The sequence below is a fragment of the Canis aureus genome, chromosome X (assembly GCF_053574225.1).
Source record: "Canis aureus isolate CA01 chromosome X, VMU_Caureus_v.1.0, whole genome shotgun sequence".
NCBI lineage: Eukaryota > Metazoa > Chordata > Mammalia > Carnivora > Canidae > Canis > Canis aureus.
The window spans coordinates 122,915,132-122,939,706 of record NC_135649.1 but is presented as its reverse complement, the minus strand read 5'-3'; the positions used below and the strand labels follow the sequence as shown (position 1 = coordinate 122,939,706).

Below are 24,575 nucleotides of genomic sequence, written 5' to 3'. Positions count from 1 at the left end.
AGCTTCTTGAGTGTCAATGTGTAAGGTCTCAATGACCACCTATGGCAGGTCTCTCGGCCCTTGTACTCTGGGCATTTAGGGGTGGATGGCTCTCTGATGTGGGGCACTCTGGGAACTGTAGGGTGTTGAGCAGAGTCTCTGATCTTCACCTTCCAGTTGCCAGGAGCACCTCCTACTCCCCTCCCCAACATAATAGTGACAACCAAAACTGTCTCAAGACATTCCCCAGTATCCCCCCAGGGCCAAAGTTCTCTCTAGTTGAGAGCCACTTGCTCTAAAATAATACTCAGTTGAATAATCAAATTCAGGTTTTTCATGGAATAAAACCAATTTATGTTACCACTATGCTTCAAACACTGTGAAATGATCATCAGGAAAGGAGGTATTCACTTGGAGTGGGTGCCTTCCTCCTCATTGCAAGTGGACTCTTCTGACTTTCTTGGATGCACTCCATGCTGGAATATTCAGTAGCTCCAGTGAGTCTGCCCTTATGGATCAGAAAAACAGATGAAAACGAATATTTTAAAAATGAATTTGGTGCTTGCTACATCCCTCCTTCTATCCCCAATCCCAATCAAACAAAAACAAAAACAAAAGGGTGTCAAAATTGTCATCATTACAAAAATCAGAACTTTAGTAGTTCCTTGTACTTTATGGAACAATTTAGGATAGATTGGTAGATAGATGATGGATGGATGGATGGATGGATGGATAGATGGATAGAATAGATCGAGGATAGATAGATAGATAGATAGATAGATAGATAGATAGATAGATAGAATGGATGGATGATTGCAAAGACATGATAGGTAGCTGGATAGGTAGATAGATGATGGATGGATGGATGGATGGATGGATGAATGGATGGATGGAAGGATGGATTGGTGGATAGAATAGATCAATGATAGATAGATAGATAGATAGATAGATAGATAGATAGATAGATAGATGAATGGATGAATAGTTGCAAAGACATGATAGATAGGTAGCTGGATAGGTAGAGAGATGATAGATTGATCAATCCATAGATACATAGATAGATAGATAGAAATCATATATAGATAGAAGATAGGTAGGTGATAAATCAATGGATGGATGGATGGCTAAATGGATGGCTGGATGGCTGGATGGACGGGTGGAAAGACAAGATAGACAGGCAGATAATTGGTAAATGGATGATAGATATATTGATTGATCCATACATAGATAATACATGATAGGTAGATGATTGATAGATGGATCGATGACAGATAGATGATAACTAGATAGATAAGTAGTAGAAAGATAGACATGATAGATACGTTATATGTAGTGACTGACAGCAAGTGAACTCCTAAGTGTATTCACCTTTTCTGGTGGGTCATGTCAGGTAGCATGGACTAAGTTGGTGCCAAGCCTAGTAGAAACGGTGTGTGATAAAATTAAGTCACTCTATATATACCATCAAATAAGCTGTGATTATATTAATAGTGATATTGCTTGTGTGCGTGTGTGTGTGTGTGTGTGTGTGTGTGGTGGGGGGTTGTTTGTGCATAAAACCATCACTCTAAAAAGCTCCTTCATATGTCTCTCAAAGACACATGGCAAAATTGTCATGAGCAGTTTTTTTTTTTATTTTTATTTATTTATGATAGTCACAGAGAGAGAGAGAGAGAGAGGCAGAGACACAGGCAGAGGGAGAAGCAGGCTCCATGCACCGGGAGCCCGACGTGGGATTTGATCCCGGGTCTCCAGGATCACGCCCTGGGCCAAAGGCAGGCGCCAAACCCCTGCGCCACCCAGGGATCCCCATGAGCAGTTTTTAACTTTGGAGCTGGCCTCCAGCTCACCAGGAGGACAGACACCGTGTCTGGGTAGATGATTGGTTTTGTTGTAGGTGCCTACCACAGTCGCTGGCCATTAAACATGACCGTGGAAGTGTCAAGGTGGGTTTATGTTTGCTTTTTTGTCCGTTGCTCATTGGCATACAAAACAAACACAAATTCAGGGCAGGCAGCTTGTTAAGCTTTCCAGAAAGAATGGTGCTCATGAGCTGGGATGGCTTTGGACGCTGGCTAGACCGGTGTCTTTGTCCCTTAATGTTTTACTATTTAGCGTCTCTCCACTTTCACAGAGAGACCTTGTCTTTTTCTTTTCTTTGTAATTCATGCTACCAGAGTGATGGCATGTGAAGGGCATTGCATGAGCATTTCATGTTTGTTCTACTTTGGAAGAGTTTCCTCTTACCCCACCCAGAGAATCTGATTGTTTTCCCATAAAGACACTATATGATCTTGACCATGTCACTTGGCTTAGGACCGTATCTCTATTCTGCATGAATGTCTTGACCTCAGGATAGGTCCTAAAGCATGGGCTTCTTCTATTTTGTGCTCAGGAACACCCGGAATGACCATAGTCTGAGATGCAATCTTGAACAGTTTATCATTCTCTGCACCCCATTCATGTGACTATGACCCCTCCGTCTCCATCCATATGGGGGGGATCACTGAATAAAAACCAAATTCCTTATCGTCTCTCAAGATTCAGCATGACCTAGGTAGAACCTGTTTCTCTGGTCTTTCTTGGAGCTTCATTTACGTATCCCTCTTTTAGAGCCCCGCGTGATTCCAATAAAGACTGAAGATTTGCCAGAATGTTCTTATCTCGTAATAGTGGAACTGCGTTGGCACTCTTGGCACAAAAAAATGCTGTGTATTAGGACAACACTTGCTTTTATTTATCATACCTGGGTTTGTCGATTGAGGGCCAGATGTTCAGAAGTTGCATTCCAACTTTGTGAAAGCAAGAAATATATCTCAGGTTGTCTGTATCTCTGCATGTGTGTGTGTGTGTGTGTGTGTGTGTGTGTGTGTGTGTGTATGTGTGAGAATATAGCACACTGGCATGAATTTGGAAGTGACAGGAAACACTCCATCTAGATGTGATTTCCGACTAAGTGGACAAATGCAGTTGACTCGAATTCATCTTTGGCTTTCATCTTTGGTTTCAGGTGGGCAAGGGATGGGCGGATGGGAAGGCGGCATTCGTGTCCCAGGAATATTCCGGTGGCCGACAGTCCTGCAGGCTGGGAAAGTGATTAATGAACCCACGAGCCTAATGGACATTTACCCAACACTGTCTTACATAGGCGGAGGGATGTTGCCCCAGGACAGGTATGGACACCGCGCTGGCTCCTAACCTAGGGAGATATAGCTGACGTGCTCTTGGACGCATCAGTGAATGTTCTATGGGTCTACGTGGTGATTACTTCATTTTTCAATATTCTGCTAAGATAGGCAGACAACATCTTTCTCTACCTAGTGGATGGTGGGAGAACTTCTCTGTTTCCCTATTGGAAAATATTCTACTTTGTCATAGTTACGCAGACACAGGCTTGGTTGTCCTCATGTCCTCAGACACAGGCTTGGGATTGAGCCTTTCAGTTGTATATTCCCACAAAGCACCCAGACGATTAAGCAAATATTTATTAGGTAAATTACTGAATAAAAGTAAATATGGGTCAGGGCACCTGGGTGGCTCAGCGGCTGAGTGTCAGGACGTGATCCCGGGGTCCTGCCGAGTCTCGCATCAGGCTCCTGCTCGGTGGGGAGTCTGCTTCTCCTTCCGCCTGTGTCTCTGTCTTGCTCTCTGTGTCTTTCATGAATAAATTAATAAAATCTTCCCAAAAAGTAATTATATATCAATGTATGTGTGATGAATTATGCTTTATTTCTCTATGGGCTCCCAAGATGCATAAATACATCCTGTGCTCTAATGGTTTAATTCCATGTGTGAGGACTAGTATCTGTTCATCTGCAGTGGGGTTTTTTTGAATCCAATATATGTCGAGAGCTCAGTTTTCTAATCCATGATGCTCATTCATAGCATCCTACAAGGTAGTGGAATAACATCTCTAGCCGCTCACCTCTTCTACTATCTTAAAAATTATGAGTTTTACCTCTTTTTCTGTTTTTTTTTTTTGTATTCTCTGTTATAAAATGAGTGAAGAGGTGTACTGTTTTTTAAAGTCCTCTTCCTTTTCTCTCCTTCCCTCCACCTCCCTCTCTTCCTCCTCCTTGTCTGCTTAACTAACTCCCCCCTTCCTGCTGTCATAATATGTGTGACCAAACCATGCCTCTCTCACCACTTTCTGCATCTCTTCCTCTCTCCCCAGAGTCATCGATGGCCGGAACCTAATGCCCCTGCTGGAAGGCAGAGTGTCCCACTCGGACCATGAGTTCCTCTTCCACTACTGTGGGGTCTACCTTCATACAGCCAGGTGGCATCAGAAGGACTGTGAGTATGAAGATGGCAGTTGTGTGGGAACATGATAGAGATACAGCCCTGTTTGCTTTTCCTCCTGGGAGAAGTTGTGCCATGGACAAACAGCATCCAGCCACAATAGTTCTTTCTCCTTAGGGAAGTTAGTTATGCAGCCATTGCTCCTTGGTAGATTCTAGAGGTGTGTGCAAGCTCGTGTGCATGAATACATCAGAGAGAGAGAGATAGAGACAGAGACAGAGACAGAGAGAGAGACAGAGAGAGATTCCACAACTAAGGACACTGGGATAATTAGCAGCAAGGAGTAAAGTCTGCATGTAACCCGCACAGCAGTTACTGTCTCCTTCCAATTAATCATCTCTGCCTCACCTTCGTGCTATAGGATTCATACAAATAAATATAAATTAACAGGAAATACTCATTTCCTTACATCTGTAGAGAAAGCTCTATCACAGACATTTGGATAAAGTTCCAGAATTCTTGTTTGATGGGAGATAACTTAATTTTCAGAAAAGATATGGATTTTCTCCCATGTGATGCATCACTTGTGATGTGATCCATTCTTCAGGTCTCTGTGGATGAATGTCCCACATAAAACAAGAACAAACCCACAAAAACCTCTTCCTTCTAGATTCTGTATCAGTTAGGGGGATGTTCAATGGTAAGAAACAAGAAAATAGCTCCCCTCAACAACCAAATCTTCCCAGATTTAATTACCGAGGGTTAAACAAATAGAATTCTACTTATATTTTCATAATAAGGTTTTCAGAAGTTGGAAACACTGAGCTGGGACAGTGCTCAACGCCATGACCGGGATCTGGGTTCTTTCTCTACTATCTCCACTCGGCCCTCTCTGGCACGCTGGTTTTCATTCTCATGCTCCTTCTAATGCTGTGGTTGCAAAGTGGCTGCTGTTTCTCCAACCATCACCTCTGCACCCCATGCAGGAAGGAGAGGGAAGAGCAAAGGGTGTGAAGGACCGAGTCATGTGATTTAGCCTAATTTTATTAGAAAAGCCTAGTGTTTCTGCAAAACCCCACCCACAGCCTTCTGAAAAAGCCTCATTGACCACAGGCTGGAGGACACTTACAATGTTTTCCAGTTAAAATTGATCTCTGGGAAGAGAACCACTAACCATTTATATGGGAAGAAAAAAAGGAAACAAGGAAGGAAAAAAGAGAGAAAGAGGGCCAGAAGGAGGAAGAAAAGAATGAGGAATGATGGACTTTGCCAAAGGAGCTTTGTCCATTTCAGACTGGAAAGAGGTATTTAGTCTTAGAAAATTTTCCATTAAAAAAAAAAAGAAAAGAAAAAAAGAAAATTTTCCATTTTGCCTATGCCACGTCAGGTTGAAATAGTGATTGGAGTCAGAATTTCAAGGATTATAGCAGCCATCCAAGTGGTAGCTATTATCTCCGAATGCCCTCATGATAAAGTCAAAAGAAAAGTCTTGAAATTTGCAGCAAAATTGGGAGTTGTGCCTATGGTTGAGGAAACGCTACAGTTGCCATGTAATTCTGTGCACTAGATTATCAGTTGTTGGCAAAAGCATTTAAGAAATGTATTTTCAATGGAAAGAGTCCTAAAATGATACGAAATATGGCACTGTAATCGAGCTTTGTTTTCTAGGTGCAACCGTGTGGAAGGCCCATTATGTGACTCCCAAATTCTCCCCCGATGGAGCTGGCGCCTGCTATGGAAGCGGAATATGTCCGTGTTCTGGAGATGTCACCTACCACGACCCTCCGCTGCTCTTTGACGTCTCAAGAGACCCTTCTGAGACCCGACCCCTAAACCCTGACAACGAAGCATTATTTGACTCAGTGGTCAAGAAAATCGAGGCGGCCATAAAAGAGCATCGCAGGACACTCACACCTGTCCCACAGCAGTTCTCAGTGTTCAACACCCTTTGGAAACCATGGCTGCAGCCCTGCTGTGGGACTTTCCCCTTTTGTGGGTGTGATAAAGAAGATGACATCCTATCCACTGCTTGGTGAGCGGAAAGGGGCCTCTGGTTCGTTCAGTCCACGGGGGATAAATAATTCTTCCCTCCACCCTCAGATTTCAGTTCTTTCTTCAAGTCATGTCCAGGAGCTCAATGAAGTGAAAGTGGATCTGGACACCAGTGTACCTAGAGTTGTGCCATGTTTTTAGATAATCGAGTCATTGTTCAAGCAAAAAGACAGGCCAAGGTGACCTTCTGCAGATTCTTATGGATCTGTGGTTCTTAGAAGATGATTCGAAGCAATAGGTCGAAGGCATTGTGTTTACATAGTTCTGATAGAAACTTCTCCTTGCGGATCCTAAACCGAGACGTCTTATCTTTGTGATCAGTAATGATTAAGTATTTTGTTTCATCCTGAAGCAGACGGTGTACATATTACTGGAAGTGATGCCACTCTCATTTCTACTCCTTCATTTCCTGTCTTTTCTTCTTTCCTCCTCTTCCTGTCTTAAAAAAGGCCTGCCGACACGTCTTTGTCCTGTTTTGCTGACCTTTGATTGGGAAAGACTTGTTGTGTCTTGGTATTTTTGTGTGTAAAATGGAGGAAACCAATGTCTCTTGCGTAGAGTAGCTGTGAGCACTACATGCTGAAAACCCCCTATATCCAGGAAGCACTCAGTCAATGTCATTGTTACGAATGTTGTCATTGTTGTCCATTGTAATTCATCATTTCCTGTTAAGTTCACAGTAGGAAGCATAGAGAAGAGGCAATATTTAAAATAAAATAATATTTAAAATAAAAATGGATGAAAAAAGCTTTTACTTGAAGAAAGGCATTCAGGAAGCACACTTAGGAAACAATTCTAAGCAGTATAAACAAAAATAAATTTAAAAAATAAAAGTAAAAAAAATAAATCTATACCTTGAGCAATCTTGGGAAAACAGCCGGGTGCAAGACCAACAAAATATCTTTAAATCGATCACAGGGAAACATCAGATTTCCTATGAAATAAAAAGTATTAAGAGAAAAGTGGGTTTGCTAATGGCTCCAAGGGAAGCCATAAGACAAGGGAATAATCTCCTTAAACTACTAAGAGAAAATTGTCAACCCAGGTACTGCTTATGTTATAATGATGGTAAAAAATTTAAAAACATAGACAGTTATTACTTTAGAATTTTTATCCCTCTGTTTCATCTCCTTTCCTGTATTGTGAAGCTCTCTGGTATTAGAAGCTTTTTAAACAATTATTTTCCTGATGAATCAAGTCTTTAATCATTATGCAATTTATCTCTTTGTATCTGGTAATGCTCTTTATCTGGAAGTCCAGTTAAGCTGAAATGATCATAGCCATAGTGTTAAAATTTAATTAAATTGGGACACCTGAGTGGCTCAGTGGTTGGGCGTCTGCCTTTGGCTCAGGGAGTGACCCCGGGGTCCCGGGATCAAGTCCCACATTTGGCTCCCTGCATGGAGCCTGCTCCTCCCTCTGCCTGTGTCTCTGCCTCTCTCTGGGTCTCTCATGAATAAATAAATAAAATCTAAAAAAAATAATTTAATTAAATTGAAAATTGCTTAGTATTTAAATGGTGTGCCTTTCCTCATCCCTTGAACAGATGTGTGGCTTTGTATTTAAAGTCCTTCTCATTGTGTGTCAACTACTCTCAAATAAAAAATAGATTAATTAAAAAAATAATAAAGTGCTTCTTCTCTGGACCTCATATCATTGGGTCTTGCTTTTTTACCTATTCTGATCACCTCGGGTATTAATTGCAATGTTTTTTTCCATTAACATTTAGTGTAATTATTGATATGGTTGGATATGGGTCTTCCAACTCTGTTTGCACCAACCATATTGCGTTTCTGGCTTCTTTGGGTTCTTTGGTTATTTTTTTCTTTTAGAATATAATTTTATCTTTTATCTTTTTGCTATTCCTCTTTGCTAGTGCTGGATCTAGAAAATATAATATATATGTTTAGCTTACTATGGTCTAATTAGAGTTAATATCCTATCAGTTCCCATAAAATGGGAAGCTTTGCTACTCTACATATTTGTCAGTACTCCATCATTCTTTATGCTCTAGTTGTTACATGGATTGCAACTACACGTGTTATGTAGCTGCCAGATTGTGTGATTATTTTGCTTTCAACAAGGTGTACATTTTAAAGAAATGGAGAGAAAAAAATAGTCTTTTATGTTTAGCTCAGCATTGACTTTTTCTCATGTTCTTTGTATCTGGGATTTGTGTTTTCATCAGTCATCATTACCTTTCAGACTAAAGATAAACATTTGCATTTTGTGGACAATGTGCCTAGATATGGTTTTCTTCATACTTATCCTACTTGGGTTTTCCTGAGCCTACTGAATCCGTAAATTTATGTATTTCAGAAAAGTTTGGAAATTTTGTATTTATTCAAATAATGTTACTGTTCTATTCTCTCTCCCTTCTCCTCTGTGACTGGACTTTAGACTTTTTGATATTGTTTTATAGCTTCATTTAAATTTTTTTCATCCTGATCTGAAAATTGGATAATTTCTGCTGATCTGTTTTCTTTTTTTTCTTTTTTCTTTTTCTTTATACCAGTTACTGATTTGTTATATACACATACATATGTATGTATTGACTCTTCCCCTTTGTGCTCTAGTTTTTAGGCATTTACAGCAAATTTTTATTTGAGTTCTACATTTTGATTCCAAAATTTACATTTAATTCATATTTGATTGTTACTATGTCTTTGCTGAGATTTTACCATCTTGTTTTTGTGATGAACATATTTTTCTTCATCTCATTGAGTATAAAGATAACAGTTGATTTAAAGTCCTTGTCTAGGTCATCTTTGGGTTGGTCCCTGTTGCTATTTTGTTTGTTTGTTTTATTCTTGAGAGTGGGTCATATTATCCTGACTCTACGTACACTGCATAATTTTGGACTCTATCCTGGACGTTTTGACCATTATGCATGGGGATTCTGGTTTCTGTGATATTCATCAAAAGACTGTTGATGTTTTTGTTTGATCAGGGAATTAACTTGGTTGGACTCAAATTGAAAGCTCTGGTTAGGGGTGCCTGGATGGCTCAGTGGTTGAGTGTCTGCCTTTGGCTCAGGGCATGATCCCGGGGTCCTGGGATTGAGTCCCAGATCGGGCTCCCTGCTTCTCCCTCTGCCTATGTCTCTGCCTCTCTCTCTGTGTCTCTTGTGAATAAATAAATAAAATCCTTTTAAAAAGAAAGAAAGGAAGCAGGCTCTGGCTACTAGATAACAGCTCAGATTCCTGTTCTGATCTTTTATCTTTAACTGGTCATTTTGTGTTTGCCCCGCATTTGTGCAGTTCTCGCTCCAGACATAGATCTGGGCAGAGCTTACATGCAGTGTTTACAAATGTCTCGCTCGGGCTCTTTCTTTTCTTTCTGCGATGTTCACCTTCCTTTACATGTATTTTTGGTGTTTTGGACTCTACCCTCGAATCCTATGTGAGCTTTAGCTGCCCCTTGCATCATCTGTAGGCTACTCTCAGATTAAGAGCCTTAAAAACCAGACAAATTCACCTTTTGATGGTCCCTTCTTCCAAATGTTGACTCTTCTACAGAATCTGCCTTTTTTGCTCCACTCTCCAGAGCTTTCACCACTTCATTTTTGTATTTTGTGTAGAGATTACAGCTGTGATCTCTGGGGAGACAGGTCTGTCAGGAGCTTGCTCATCCATTCTTGAAATAGAAATCAGAGGAATTATTATTAGTGAATGGTTTTGGGGATCAGACATTGCAATAATTCAGTTCAACCATCCTCAGTGACACTATTACACTTTTTGTGATTCAGTTTCATGGATGAGTTATGGGAATTAAGTGTCTGTGAACTGATAGGAGTATGTATGTTCTAACTTCTAAGGATCTTTGTTCAAGTGGAGCAACAGGCTTATTTCTTGCTTAAGAGAGATAAGTCAGCCAACTTTACTAAGTAGACTAAGCCCCACGGCCAAACTCATGCCATCTCTAAGGAGTGTCACCTCTTGATAACCCTGTAATATCTCATCTGGGAAATGTAGATAGTCATCCCTCCTCATTAAAGGTTAATGATAGACATCATGAATTTATTTATGATGTAAACCCCACACAACTATTATCACCCATATAGTGACCACAAGAATTTCCCATTCATTAAGTATGGAAATTTACTCATTGGTCTCACAGGATTACTTTTAATTATTACTGTGTTTTAGGAAAAATACATATGTTTATCAGGGATTTATCTCAATGTACTCAGTAATTAGAGTGATATCTTTTTCTTCTGTAACCCTCATGGTGATTTTGTGGGGCCAGGCACATATTAGGTACATAAATACACTGTAGATTCAAATCCTGCAAGATTCCATTCCCATGAGGCGTCAAAAATCATTAAACTTGTAGAAATATGGAGTAGACTTGTGGTTGTCAGAGGCTACAGGAGAAGGGTCACGGAGAGTTGTTCACTGAGCACCTGGGTGGCTCAGTGGTTGAGCATCTGCTTTTGGCTCAGGTTGTGATCCTGGAGTCCTGGAATCGAGTCCTGCATCAGGCTCCCACAGGGAGCCTGCTTCTCTCTCTGCCTGTGTCTCTGTCTATCTCTCTCTCTGTGTCTCTCATTAGTACATAAATAATAATAAAATCTTTTATTTTATTATTAAATAAATAATGCAGGGAGCCCAATGTGGGACCTGATCCTGGGATCCCAGGATTGCATTCTGAGCCGAAGGCAGATAGATGCTCAACTGCTGAGCCACCCAGGCGTCCCATGAATAAACAGAATTTAAAAAAATTTTAATTCAGTTATGCAAGATGAATAAGCTCTAAAACACCGTGTCTACAGTTAACAATATTATATTATGCACTTAAAAATTTAAGAGGGTAAAATCTATGTGAAGTATTGTTACCACAGTAGAAAAAAATAAATAAAGGAAGTTTCAAGACTAAAACTAAGATGAATGAAGGGCTAAACATCTGAACTATCTTGTAAATACCACCACACATGCCTAAAATGTATATAATGCATGCGTGTCATGGTCACATCCGTGAAAATGAGACCTGTCTGGAATCTAAAGAGCAACATAGCTTTGTGCTTATTGTAAACCATATGCCCTAAAGTTTTGAAGTCACTGGATTCCTCACTGCTTTTGTTTGTTATACTCAAGAGCAGTAGACATTTTTGCAACAGGGGCTGGCATTCGGGGCAACATTTTTAGCCAGCCAGATGGAGACAGATCATGGTGCAGGATAAGAACAGAATTACACACACACTGACCCCAGCGTCACTGGATGCTGTGCTCATGCTGTTGGGACTTAGACCCTATTCTTGATGAGGAAGTTAACATTTTCTTCAGTGATTTGTGGTCTCCAACCAACTCACAATAACTTGAATGAAAATAACCTTGCATTCTTCAAGGTGGAACGTAAGTCCAAGAGCTGTGTGCACGTTTTATAATGACCCTCATTGCTAGATGGCATGTTGTCAATTATAGGTATGGCCCTGAATAAAATTGGTCCAAAATTGGATGTCCTTGCTACTCCTGGCATCCTTGGAGGGCTCCTGGAAAGGAATCCCAGATTTGCATCCCTCTTAAGGAAAGTAGGATATAGGACTGAAAGGATAGGTAAGAGGGGGGACGTGGAAACTATTAATGGTCACAGAGCTTAAAAAAAGGTAAAGAGGAACACCTGGGTGGCTCAGTGGCTGAGTGTCTGCCTTCGACTCAGGGCATGATCCCGGAGTCCCAGGATTGAGTCCTACATCAAGCTCCCTGTGGGGAGCCTATGTCTCTGCCTCTCTCTCTGTCTCTCATGGATAAACAAATAAAATCTTTTAAAAAAAAGGTAAAGAAAAAAACTTTTGGCTGATGAGTGAGTGACAGATCAAAACCATATCACCTCATCAAATAATTGCAAAATTGTGCCCTCTTATTATGTCCTATAAAACCTACAATTTGCAAGTCACAGTACTGGTCATATGACATGCCTTACTGGGTTTATAGTTTCTCCACTTAGATATGAAGAAGCTTGTGTCCAGATATCGCATATATTTTTGGGTGGTTTTAATTTTTTCAGATGGGAGGGTGTTTGACTGGAAGATTCACTTGTATAAAACGGATACTGAATTTATACTCATGAACTTGCGCCTTGTAGAAAAGAAGACTGTTTTCTCCATTCGGAAGGCTGTACAGAGTTTGTGAGACTCGTTGCGTTCATAGGGTTCACACCACCTGCCAATGGCCATCTCCTGCTTTGTTTCAGCTCCTTTGAGGCAAATGTTAGTTGTGTTCTGGCTTCCTGCACAATCTCTCTTCAGTTTAACGCCTCCCTAAAAGCTCAAGAGTATCGGGACAGAATGTGAAGAGTCAATGTCTAACCTATCACTGTGTGAAATAATCCACCATGAGGTCCCTGTGGATGTACTGAGTGGATGGCATCGTGGAAAGATACTAGTGAAAATATACTTATGAAGTTATGCCTTCCAAGGGTATTGACCCAAGAGGAATGAGACGCATGGTCATGAACATCCCCGTACAAGGATGTTTCTAGGACATGTTGGTTTCCAAACCATCAACCACTGGTTTGTTTGTCTTATTAGGGAACTGAGTCTTTGCCATATTTTTATCAGATTTTTTCTTTCTCCTAAACTTTGGTTCTTGGGCTTTCCTATAAACATTGCATTTCTAATAGCCATTGATTAGTTCCCATCCGTTGATAGAATAACACAAAGTCTATCTTTCGTTGATAGAATAACACATAAACAGGTTGCACAGGATGAAGTACTACTCAACAGCGAACAAGAAGAGACTACAACGTATACAACAGCCATAGAGGAATTTCAAATCCACCATCTTGAAATTGAGAAATAAGGCACCCAAAGAGCACATAAAGTATTGTAGTATTATTCTATTTATATGAACCTTTAGAAAAAGACAATAGAATCTTGATTAGGAGAAACCAAAGCTTTGGTTGTCCAGGACGTGGATCTGGTGTAGGCAGAGAGGTTTTCACGGTGATTGCATCAGTATAACATTTAGGAAACTTTTTTTCTTTGTCAAACGTCATTGGTCTCGACACTTAACACACATGTTTTTTAACGTATGTTAATTATTAGTTGATAAAGTTCTAAAATATTTCCGCATTGACCTATCCATTTTTCATTGCAAGCTCACACGGTGGCAGACCTGGCTGTTTGTAAACATTGCTATCCAAAAATAAAACTGATGCATCTTGAAAATGCATTTGATTCAGTCTTGATAATAATAAGTGAGGTTTTGACACTCATCCTTGACCATGTAACAAACGAGGATTGCAAAACTCAAAATCCTAAAAATACTAGAAGGAAAAGGGGAAAACCAATCCAATATCCTTGGTAAGTGAGATGCTCTGGAGGCTGGTGGCTCTCACGCTCACTTGCTGGCAACGTATCAAGCGGCACACGTGCAATCTGTACTTCTTCCTCTATGTATATTTCAATGACAAAATTACATAAAAGGAGCCTTTTGCCGGGACAACGTTCTGTTCTTATATATTTATCTACGCATTTTCCATTAAAAAAACTTGCAGAGGGCACTGACATCAAAATAATCCTCAAGCAAAAATAATAATAATAATAATAATAATCCTCAAGGGGTAAGAAGAAACTTAGAGCTGTCAAGGAGAGCTTGGAGGGCTCTGCTAGGTTTCTGGTTGCTCGGAACAAAGGGGACAGGCGTTCCCCAAACCAGGAGGGAAGCCGCCCACCGGGAGGGCTCCACTCCTACAGCGTGGATAAATGTGTTTTTAGTTTTTTGTGTAACACACCTGACAACCTGACAACTCCCATGAGGCACGTATAATGACTGTCGCTTTCCCACGGGGAAAATGCATTTTAGAGCATTTAGGTCATTAGCCGGGCTGACACGGATGTGCTGCTGGAGCACACTGCTGCCTGAAGGGGGTCAGGGGGCGAGGCAGTGTGCGTGTTTTCCTCGTCTTTTCTTGGCTGTGTTTCTGTGGGAGCCTTCGTGGCCTCCTTACCACCTTGTAGATGCTGAGGTTTCAGGATAACATGGTTACTCTTGTGTTTTAAATAGTTTCAACTGCACCCGATCAGTTGATCGTGGGAGAGCTAACCTCTCGGTTGTTTAAAAAAGAAAAAAAGATACGAACGTGGAAATGCTTCTCTTGACTACTCAGAAAGTTTCAATAGCCTCTTCTCTGTGAAATTCTGTTCTGTTTTTACCAGTTCAGCACCTCCGCGGCATTGCTTTCCCAGCTCTTCTTACCTTGACGTGCTTCCCGTGGTCACTCTATCCTGCTCCTCTCCTGTACAGAATAGTTACAAATGATGTCCAGCTTTAAGTCTCAATTAATTTTAAATCATTTAATTAATTAATTAATTAATTTTTTTAAAATTATTTATGATAGTCACACAGAGAGAGAGAGAGAGAGGCAGAGACATAGGCAGAGGGAGAAGCAGGCTCCATGCACCGGGAGCCCGACGTGGGATTCGATCCTGGATCTCCAGGATCGTGCCCTGGGCCAAAGGCAGGAGCCAAACCGCTGCGCCACCCAGGGATCCCTAAATCATTTAATTTTAAAAAATTCTTAAAAATCTCATTGTTTTTGCTTCCTGTGATTATAGACGTTAAAAACCGTTTCCGCCTAATGGGGTGATCAGTACAACGGTTAATGGGCTGTAATGCATCGGAATGCAGATCCACACATTGCCTATTTCTAGAATGAGCATGAACGAAAGCTGGTATCCATGGGGGCGCCTGGGGGACTCAGTCAATAAAGCATCTGCTTCAGCTCAGGTCATGATGTCAGAGTCCTGGGATCGAGCCCTACCCAGGCTCCCTGCTCATTGGAGCTCTGCTTCCCCCTCTCCCTCTTCTGCTCCCACTGCTCGTGCTCTCTCTCTCTAATAAATAAATAAAATCTTTTTTTTAAAAAAAGAAGCGTATCCATGAACGACACGGAGCTGGATTTTAATTCAGCTAATTCCTGTATCTGTGTGTGAATATTATCTGATGCCAGAGGTGATGGTATACAGTATCCCTTTTCTTCCTCATTTTCATTTTTTTTAAAAAATCTTTTAAGGAAACATAAAAATAATAAGAAGAAACGGATAGGGTTGCAGGAGGCATAGATCATATAATGGCCCTTCAGAGCTGCAGGTCAGGTATCTGGGGATCTAAAAGGTCTAAAGGAGCAAGACTGAGGGTTCTGCAGATTGGAACAGGGAGGGAGGGAAGCCAGCGGGACAGGCAGGCAGCAGACTCCCGAAGAGCTGGACAGAACCATGTTGGGCAGTGGGGAGAGAGGCCGGGTCGCCCTGGAGGTCGGGGTGCAGGGGCATTGGCTGTAGCCCCATGAGCGTGCCATGGTTTCTCTGCAGTCCCATCGGAGTAAAGCCAGCTGGTGGGGGGCCAGAGTGAGGAGGTCCCATGGGGATGAGATGCTTGCTGATGGCACCTGTTCCAAACCAGGGGCTGCCATCTCCAACCAAGGTATAAAGTGACCCAAGAAGGTAGGCACTGAGCTGTCACCAAAAATGTTCCCAGTTCAGCTCTCACGGGAGTCAAGATCGCCTGCTTCCGTTTCACTGAAAACAACCCCAAACTCACCAAAACTGCAATAGGATATGGGAACGATCCTACGGAACTGATTATCCTTGGAGCAGATGGTTTCTTTAGGACATTTCCTGAAGTATTACTGGGGTGCCTGATTGAGAATCGCAGAATAATTGTGGTTTGAATGAGAAGCACAATGTGTAAAGCAAAGTGCCAGAGAAGCGTCTTCACTTTTTCTGGCACTTGGGACATGCTTCTCATGCTTTGAGCATCGGAGAAACGGGGACACTAGCCTTTCTATCAGACTACAAGATGAAATAAGTGGACACTTTCTTTAAAACCCCACCATGTTTTTGGGTTTTTTTTAACCATGAAGGGCCCTGAGCACCACCTCTCAGAAACATTGCAAGCTCTGTGTCTCCTTTTCGCACCTGCAAAGGCTCTTAACGTCCATGGCAGGATGACGATAAGGGGTGTTTTTGTTTGTTTGGTTTTTATATTTATGGAGTAGGGAGGGTCTTGTAAGTCAAGAATCCAGAGACAAGTTTGTCTGTTGACATGGGAGCCGTCGGCTGTCGGATCCAGCCTTCTGGTTGACCATCTGTTCTGGCTCCAGAAAAGATAAAGGTAACCAGGAAAACCAACATAAGGTCAGAGAATAATTGGCTCAGAAGGAATAAGACACGCCAAGGTTCGTTTCTGGACAGACTTTGTTTGTCCTGTGTCTTAAAATCAGATTGAATTTCTAATATTGGAAATGTGAAAAAAGAACGCTAAAACCAATAGAACAAGCGTCTATATTCTTAGCACCCGGAAATAACACTATTAAATCCTTTAAAAGGATGAAATCTATGACAATAGATCTCATCAAATCTACTAAATCTTAAATTCTATTACATCTATTAAAAAATAGCTTTTTTTTGGACACCCCAGGTGGCCCAGCGGTTTAACGCTGCCTTCGGCCCAGGGCGTGATCCTGGAGGTCCAGGATCGAGTCCCATGTTGGGTTCCCTGCGTGGAGCCTGCTTCTCCCTCTGCCTGTGTCTCTGCCTCTCTCTCTCTCTTTGTATCTCTCATGAATAAATAAATAAAATCTTAAAAAAAAACTTTTTTTTTTTTACAAAAGTATGTGCATGCGTGGTATTGTAATATCCTGTTGCAAAGTAGTTGTGCTTTGCTGCATATCAGAGAGATTGTAGACGTATGGAAAGCCATGTTTGCAAGGCTGTGCCAAATTTTTGGAACAGGCATGTGATGTACCTAGTAGATACATATTATTACATACTGATTATTACCAATGTATTACATATTATTACGGCAGCAGTGCAGACATATTTGCTGCCAACAACAAATTAATTCAACTACCATGTGGACAACGTGAAACAATACTGATCTCATCGCTCAGTACGAGACTCTAGGACCCACCTGAGTCGGCTGCTCCTGGAGGGTCCTGCCTTGCGCTCAGGAGGGGGGCATTGAACAGACTCTTTGTGTATGTAGACATTTGGATTAATCCACTTGTTGGTCTCAAGGTCCATGGATGGGATGAGCACTGGGTGTTATTCTGTATGTTGGCAAAGTGAACACCAATAAAAAATAAATTTATTATTAAAAAAAAAAAAAAGGTCCATGGATGGCCTTAGTCACCCCCATCAAATCACCAAGGGAAAGGATGGCTTTTATCCAGCACCCCTGTGTGTAGAACTCTGCGGTTTCTAGCTCGTGGCATTCGCCCCAAGTATAGATAGATCGTGGGTGTGTTTCTCTAATCGCACAGCTGGCGTGAAGTAACGTACACACCTTACATACTCATTCCGCTTTCTTTCTTAAACCCTGAATTCATTACCTCGCTGTAGTTTTATAAGACAGTTGACTGTCGGGTCAACGGGTGGTATAATTTCTTTTGCAGAAGTATTTTGTGCTTTGTTTGTTTTTCTAGCTGGCATTCAAGGTCAATTTGTCCAGTTACAAAAACAATTTGAGTTTTTGAAAGGATTCCTTTAAAAACACGGGTCACGTAGGGAGGAGTTGTATCTCTAGAGTACTAAATTTTCCCATTAAAGGAAAGGTGTGTATTTTTCTTTACTTAAAACTTAAAAAAAAAAAAAAAACCTTTGTCGAATTATAGGTTTTTGTCCATTCGTTTCTTTAATGCAGATTTGTATCATTCTTATGTATTTTACATTTGTTGCCATAGTTATCTGGAGCCATGTTGTTTATTGGATATTTTTTTCATTTTTATAGTGTGTTTTGCTTTACTCAATATATTCAAAATCTTACCGTGTCAACACATAATTGGTGTAGGAAGTAATCAACGAGCTATTTTACATTCTTTTTAACACGTTGTCTTCAAAATCTGATGAGTATTTGTTGCCTACAGCCATGTCAATGCAGACACTAAGTTTTCATTAGAAATACTTGATCCGAGGATGCCTGGGTGGCTTAGCGGTTGAGTGTCTGCCTTCGACTCAGGGCATGATCCCGGGTCTGGGATTGAGCCTCCATCCCAATTGGGCTCCTGCGAGGAGCCTCTTTCTCCCTCTGCCTGTATCTCTGCCTCTCTCTGTGTGTCTCATGAATAAAAAAAATAAAATCTTAAAAAAATAAATAAAAATAGAAAAGACATACTTGATCCATGTTTAGATTTTACAACATGTATTCTCAAGAAAGCATAGCCACATGGAGCTATTTTTTCATTACACTTTCTATGTTTTATTTGATTACATAAAAGATGGTAAGTTTGACGTTCACAATCTTACTCCCTCATGACTGAGCTCCTGTGTGTTATTCTGTGACCTTGAGGGGAAGATGTAGAATCACGCTATAAGCCACATATTTGCTTCGACAGAGTGTCAGTTCGTGTGCGTGCATGTGTGTGTCTAGGTGTGTGTGCTACTGTACCAAGGGAGTAATACAGCATTTCTCTTTCACTAAGAGGATTCAAAAATATGAATGGACATTTCCCAGATGTCTTTACACTGTCTATAGAAGTGACCGTCTTCTCTTTTAACATTCTTTTATAAGAATAGATTTTCTTTTACTTCTTTCCTTTTTTAAGATTTTATTTATTTATTCATGAGACACACAGAGAGAGAGAGAGAGAGAGAGAGAGAGAGAGAGAGAGAGACAGGTAGAGGGAGAAGCAGGCTCCATGCAGGGAGCCCGATGCAGAACTTGATCCCAGAACCCAGGGATCATGACCTGAGCCGAAGGCAGACGCTCAACCACGGAGCCACCCAGGTGTCCCAATAATAGATTTTCAACATTGGAATGACCCTAGTGTTTATTTGGGGTCTCAGAATTGCCATGCTGGGACAGAGATATTGGCTGCAAACGCGGTTCTCCTCCCCAGGGAACAAAAGTCAGGGGTTTTTAGAGATGACAGAGAATGCTTGTGTGTGCTGTTTTATAAGGAACTGGTGGTGGTGGCAGAAAACGAACCTTGGCTGAACCTGACTGCTTACTAAGGTTTTCACTAAAGCAAAGTATCTTCCTGTAGCAGGTTGCAGGGGTGTGGGCTGAATCCCTGGAGGATTTGTGGTTTGGCTCAGTTTCCAAGTTCGTGTTTTTGCCGGCAAGGACGTGCAGAATGTCCATGTCCTGCCTGGCCTCCCGGATCCATTCCACCTGCCACGGAGGTGACCCTGGTGGCCTGCTAGTTCCAGTAGAAACTGGCTGTCCTACGTTCTGACTCTGGCTGCCACCTCACCCGCCGGTGCATGTAAACCCAGAGGCTCCCCCGGCTTTGACATCCTTGGCGCTTCCCAACTGAAACTAAGTTCCTTGAAAAGATGCATCCGTGTCTGAAATCACACAGTGGGGATAGCTTGCACTCAGTTCCTAAAAAGAAAAGAAAGACGAAAGGATTATAAGCCTCGATACGTGTTGACATGACTTTTTTTTATACTAATAGTGATATAAATAATGCCGTAGGTCAGTTCGTACTTGTTTACTGACACTAAAATCATATAAATAATAGCACAGGTCGCTTCATACTTGTTTAAAATTAAGCGATGACTTAAATGACATGCTCTTGTCATGAAAATGCATGTTGCCCCCAAAGGCAACATGTCATGTTTTGGACATTTAATTCATAGAAAAATAAACATGTAAAAAAAAAAAAAAGAAAAAAGAAAAAGAAGAAACATGTGAACTCAATTCTTAGACTCCTCAAACGTCCATGTGTTTTGAGGTCCGAGTTATGAGATTCAATTTGAGTATATAGAGAATAAAAAAATACAATAAATAATTAATGCATATAAAATAAAACAATATTATATATTTTTGCATATTCTGTATGTAAATATGTGTAAATCTATACAAGTATAAACATTAAATTCATATATTTTAAATAAATGGGGATCCCTGGGTGGCGCAGCGGTTTAGCGCCTGCCTTTGGCCCAGGGCGCGATCCTGGAGACCCGGGATCCAGTCCCACGTCGGGCTCCCGGTGCATGGAGCCTGCTTCTCCCTCTGCCTGTGTCTCTGCCTCTCTCTCTCTCTCTCTGACTATCATAAAAAAAAAAAATTTAAATAAATGTATGTGAATTTATACATAAAATTAAAAATTCACTTTATATATTTTATATATAAATATATATAAATGTATTTTACATATGTAGAATTATAGCATTCCATAGGTTTAAAGGGGTCTTTTATACATTTACTCTTTTTCTGCTTTAAAGCTACATTTTGGGGTTGCTTGCACTTAGTCGAGCATCTGATTCTTGCTTTCAACTCAGGTTGTGGAGATCGAGTCCTGGGTTGGGCTCCAAGCTGGGCATGGGGTCTGCTTGGGTTTCTCTCTCTCCTTCTGGCCCTACCGTCACCCTGGTTTGCATGAGAATGCTCTCTCTCTCTTTAAAAAAATGACATTTTGACAGTATTTTTTATAAGCTATTTTAATTTTAAAAATTGCGTGATGTTTTAAACATACCACTAGTTGAATAATAAAATATGATCCTATCTCACATTTAAACATTCTAGCAGCTAAAAGATGGTAAAGTGAGAATCAGAAGTCAGTCTGACCCTGATTCTGGGTCAGAAAAGAAGAGTTTGGCATTTTGATGATGTACAGCCCACTGGCCTGTCGGCAAAAGAAAACCAGGAAGTACAAATTTGCACAGCGCCCTTTCCCGAAGGAGCCTTTCCTTACCCGAGGCCACACCAGCGCCAGTTTCTCTTTATTTATTCTTCGTGCTCATCTCATCGTGTGCACTCCTTAATGCCCATGCATTGCCTTTTTTGAAGAAGTCACTGACTGAGATGAACACATCATGTATGATTTTCAGTTTTGGTTTTGACTTGGAGTCCGTTAGGTACATATTTTTATCTTTTTATTTTATTTTATTTTATTTTATTTTATTTTATTTTATTTTGTTTTATTTTATTATTCTATTCTATTATTTTATTTTATTTTATTTTATTTTATTTTATTTTATTTTATTTATTTTTCTCAAAGGCAGGAGCTTCCCCTAGATTGGCCAGAGGGAGCATAGCCCTTTTCAGAGCTTGGTTTTGGCCAAATGGTAGCTACTGGAGAATTTTGACCTCTAAAAATAGGAGACAATGGGGATGCCTGGGTGGCTCAGCGGTTTAGCGCCTGTGTATGGCCCAGGGTGTGATCCTGGAGACCCGGGATTGAGTCTCACGTCAGGCTTCCTGCATGGAGCCTGCTTCTCCCTCTGCCTGTGTCTCTATCTCCCTCTCTCTCTCATGAATAAATAAGTAAAATCTTAAAAAAAAATAGGAGACAATGGATCTGTGGCCATTAGTTGCAGTGGTAAGCTTAATAACCAGCTGGGGCTCCAGGCTATGGGGCTTTTTCCCAGTAACCAGTGAATATCCTTGAATAATATGTTAATTTGGACCTCTCATTTACAAATCTACAAGTTAGTGCCAATAGTTATTTCAGCGAATGCATGAATAAACAGCTCCTTGGTGGTTCATCTGCTGGCTGCTATTTGATTCCCTGTTTTACAATGGGGTGTTCTCATGGGGGGGGCCCAGGTAGTGGCTTTTCAATCTGTAGAGACGAATGTTTGCCTGTTTCTTCCTGTCCTGCTTATGGCTAAGGGACGTGTGCACTTGCCTCACGGACCGGAATTTGCAGTACTGGAGATCTGTACTCAGGCAAGTTAAAGGAAGCTCTCTGAAGCTGACTTATCCTCCACCAAAAAAGAGCCATTTCCTTATATATATATTTATATATAATTGAAAGCAGATATCTTAGCAACAGGTAAATCAGAATGTTTGGGAGATGAGCTATGGAATAAGGGATTTGGCCGACGCCAGAGATTTCAGGGAATAAGCGTTTAAGACCTGAAATGAGGTTCATGTATTTGTAATATGTACAATGTATATACATACACATAATATATAAATATGTATTTTAATATGGACTTATAGATACTATATATATGGCAGGTGTATACAGTGTTTACATATAGTTACCATATACGGACACCATATACATGTACTCTGTATATATGGTGTGTGCTTATATATATGGTATGTGTATATATGTATATAGAAAATAAATATATGGTATATATATATATGGTGAGTGTGTTTATATATGTATATGGCGTGTATACGTGCTGTGTGTATAATATATACAGTGTATGCATATGTCTGGAGTATATTTATGGTATCTATATGTGGTGTGTATATATATATGGTGTATATGTGTTGTGTGTATATAATATATATGGTGTGTACATATATATGGGGTATATATATGGTATCTGTATATGGTGTGTATATATGTGGAGCACATATATGGTGTATGTATATATATGTGTGTGTGTGCTGTGTGTATATAATGTATATGGCATGTATATATGTATGGAGTATATATGTGGTGTATATATCTCGTATACAAATGTTACCAATGTATATGGTCTAAATATGTATAAACATTTATGTATATATTTGGGACACACACACAGACATATATATACACATATATATATATATACCATATATAGACACGAGGTGCTGGTCTTGAGGGCTTTATAAGCATATTTCCAGACACGAGGTGCTGGTCTTGAGGGCTTTATAAGCATATTTCCCTTTATTCTTGAATTAGAGGAACCCTGTGAGGTAGGAGTGGTTACCATCCTTGTTGTCTATATAGCTAAATTTCCCCAATCACCCAGCTGTAAGTGGTGAAGCTAAGAGCCCAGCCCTCAGGATCTTCACACTCCCTGCCCATAAATTCATTCCTTAAAAAGATTTTATTTATGTATTTGACAGAGAGAAAGAGAGCACAAGCAGGGGGAGTGAGTGGCAGGCAGAGGGAGAGGGAGAAGCAGACTCCCCGCTGAGCAGGGAGCCTGATGAGGGACTCAATCCCAGGACCCTGAGGTCATGACTTGAGCCCAAGGTAGATGCTTAACTGAGCCACTCAGAGGCCCTAAGGCTCCTAAAATCTATGAAGGCCAAGAAAAAGATGAAACAACCACGGGATTTTTCTGCCAGGAAGATGGAATTCTTCAAGAGATAGATAAAGATATTTGAAATATAAAGCTGTGTCTTAATTGTCCTTCGATAAAATTAAATTGATTGATTAATTTAAGCAAAGAATTTTTTAAAGTTTTATTTACTGAGAAAGAGAGAGAGGAAGAGTAGGGGGAGGGGCAGGAGAAGAGTGCGAAGCAGATTCCCTGCTGAGCAAGGAGCCTGACTTGGGGCTGAACAGAGACTCAATCCCGGGACATCAAGATTTCTCAAATCAATGAATTAAATTTTAAAAATTAATTAATTAATTAACATAAGGTAAATAAATGAAATAAAGAATAAATGAAATTAAGTCAATTAAATACATAACAAGTAAAAGATAGATAAAATTAAATTAATTAAATATAGTAAATTAATTAAATAATGTAAGTAACCTAAATAAAGACTCCTAACTCTGGGAAATGAACTAGGGGTGGTGGAAGGGGAGGAGGGCGGGGGTGGGGGTGAATGGGTGACGGGCGCTGAGGGGGGCACTTGACGGGATGAGCACTGGGTGTTATTCTGTATATTGGCAAATTGAACACCAATAAAAAATAAATTTATTATTAAAAAAATAAAAATAAAAATAAATTAATTAATTGACATAAGGTAAATAAATAAAAAAGTAAAATAAATGAAATTAAGTAAATTAAATACATAACAAGTAAATAAAAGATAAAATTAAATTAATTAAATATAGTAAATTAATTAACGTAAGTAACCTAAATAAAATAAAATAAATTAATAAAATAAAACGAATTAAATTGAGTAAATAAAATAACAAGATTAATAAAATGCATTCATTAATAATGTAAGTAATGTAAAATAAATAAAATAAGGTAAATAAGTTAATTAAATAAAATACATGAATTAAATTAAAAACCTAAAACGTAGCGTGTGCTGTGCCGCACATCCTGTTCCATCTCTCACCCACCCATGTCACCCACCAGTGACATGGCTACAACGCTGCACGTGTTTTGCAGACATCGAAGCAGATGCTGGTAGAGAGGAGCCTGTCTAGGGACGGAGACTTACTTCCTAGTGGAGAGAGAGCTGATGGCCTGTCTTGAGGCCCATGGATGTGACACAGATGTGGCTTTGTGTGGCCGTCCCCAAAGCTGTCCTCGGTCCCTGTGACTTCTCCTAGGCAGGACGTGGGCACTGCCACCCAGTGGGTCTCAACTTCCCAGAGTCTCATCATCACCATGTGTATTTCTGCTGGGAAAAGGTGGCCTGCTTACCAGTTCCTTTCTGTCTCTATCCAAGATCCCAAGACGCCCTGTGTTGTGTCATCACCCTTAACATTCTGTTGGG

At 40.4% G+C, this 24,575-nt stretch overlaps 1 protein-coding gene and 1 long non-coding RNA gene across 4 annotated transcripts in view; one reads left to right on the top strand and one right to left on the bottom strand.

Annotated features, from left to right (window-relative positions):
- The window catches only part of ARSH (arylsulfatase family member H), a 35,767-nt gene extending 22,326 nt beyond the window's left edge, over nt 1-13,441 (top strand). For both annotated transcript variants that reach the window (XM_077888596.1, XM_077888597.1), the window contains exons 9-11: nt 2,990-3,152; nt 4,154-4,275; nt 5,890-13,441. In XM_077888596.1, the coding sequence (XP_077744722.1) occupies nt 2,990-3,152; nt 4,154-4,275; nt 5,890-6,257 (653 nt within the window). In that variant the 3' untranslated portion in view covers nt 6,258-13,441. The remainder of the gene's footprint in view (nt 1-2,989; nt 3,153-4,153; nt 4,276-5,889) is intronic.
- On the bottom strand, nt 293-24,558 carry LOC144308278 (uncharacterized). Of its 2 annotated transcripts, none has more exons than XR_013374797.1 (5): nt 24,297-24,558; nt 17,187-19,601; nt 9,751-9,909; nt 7,128-7,207; nt 293-487 (listed from the first exon to the last, which is right to left on the bottom strand). It is a non-coding gene; the product is annotated as an uncharacterized LOC144308278 (long non-coding RNA). The 2 variants fall into 2 exon arrangements; XR_013374796.1 differs by lacking the exon at nt 293-487 and adding an exon at nt 5,660-6,938.
- Nucleotides 24,559-24,575: the final 17 nt, after the last annotated feature.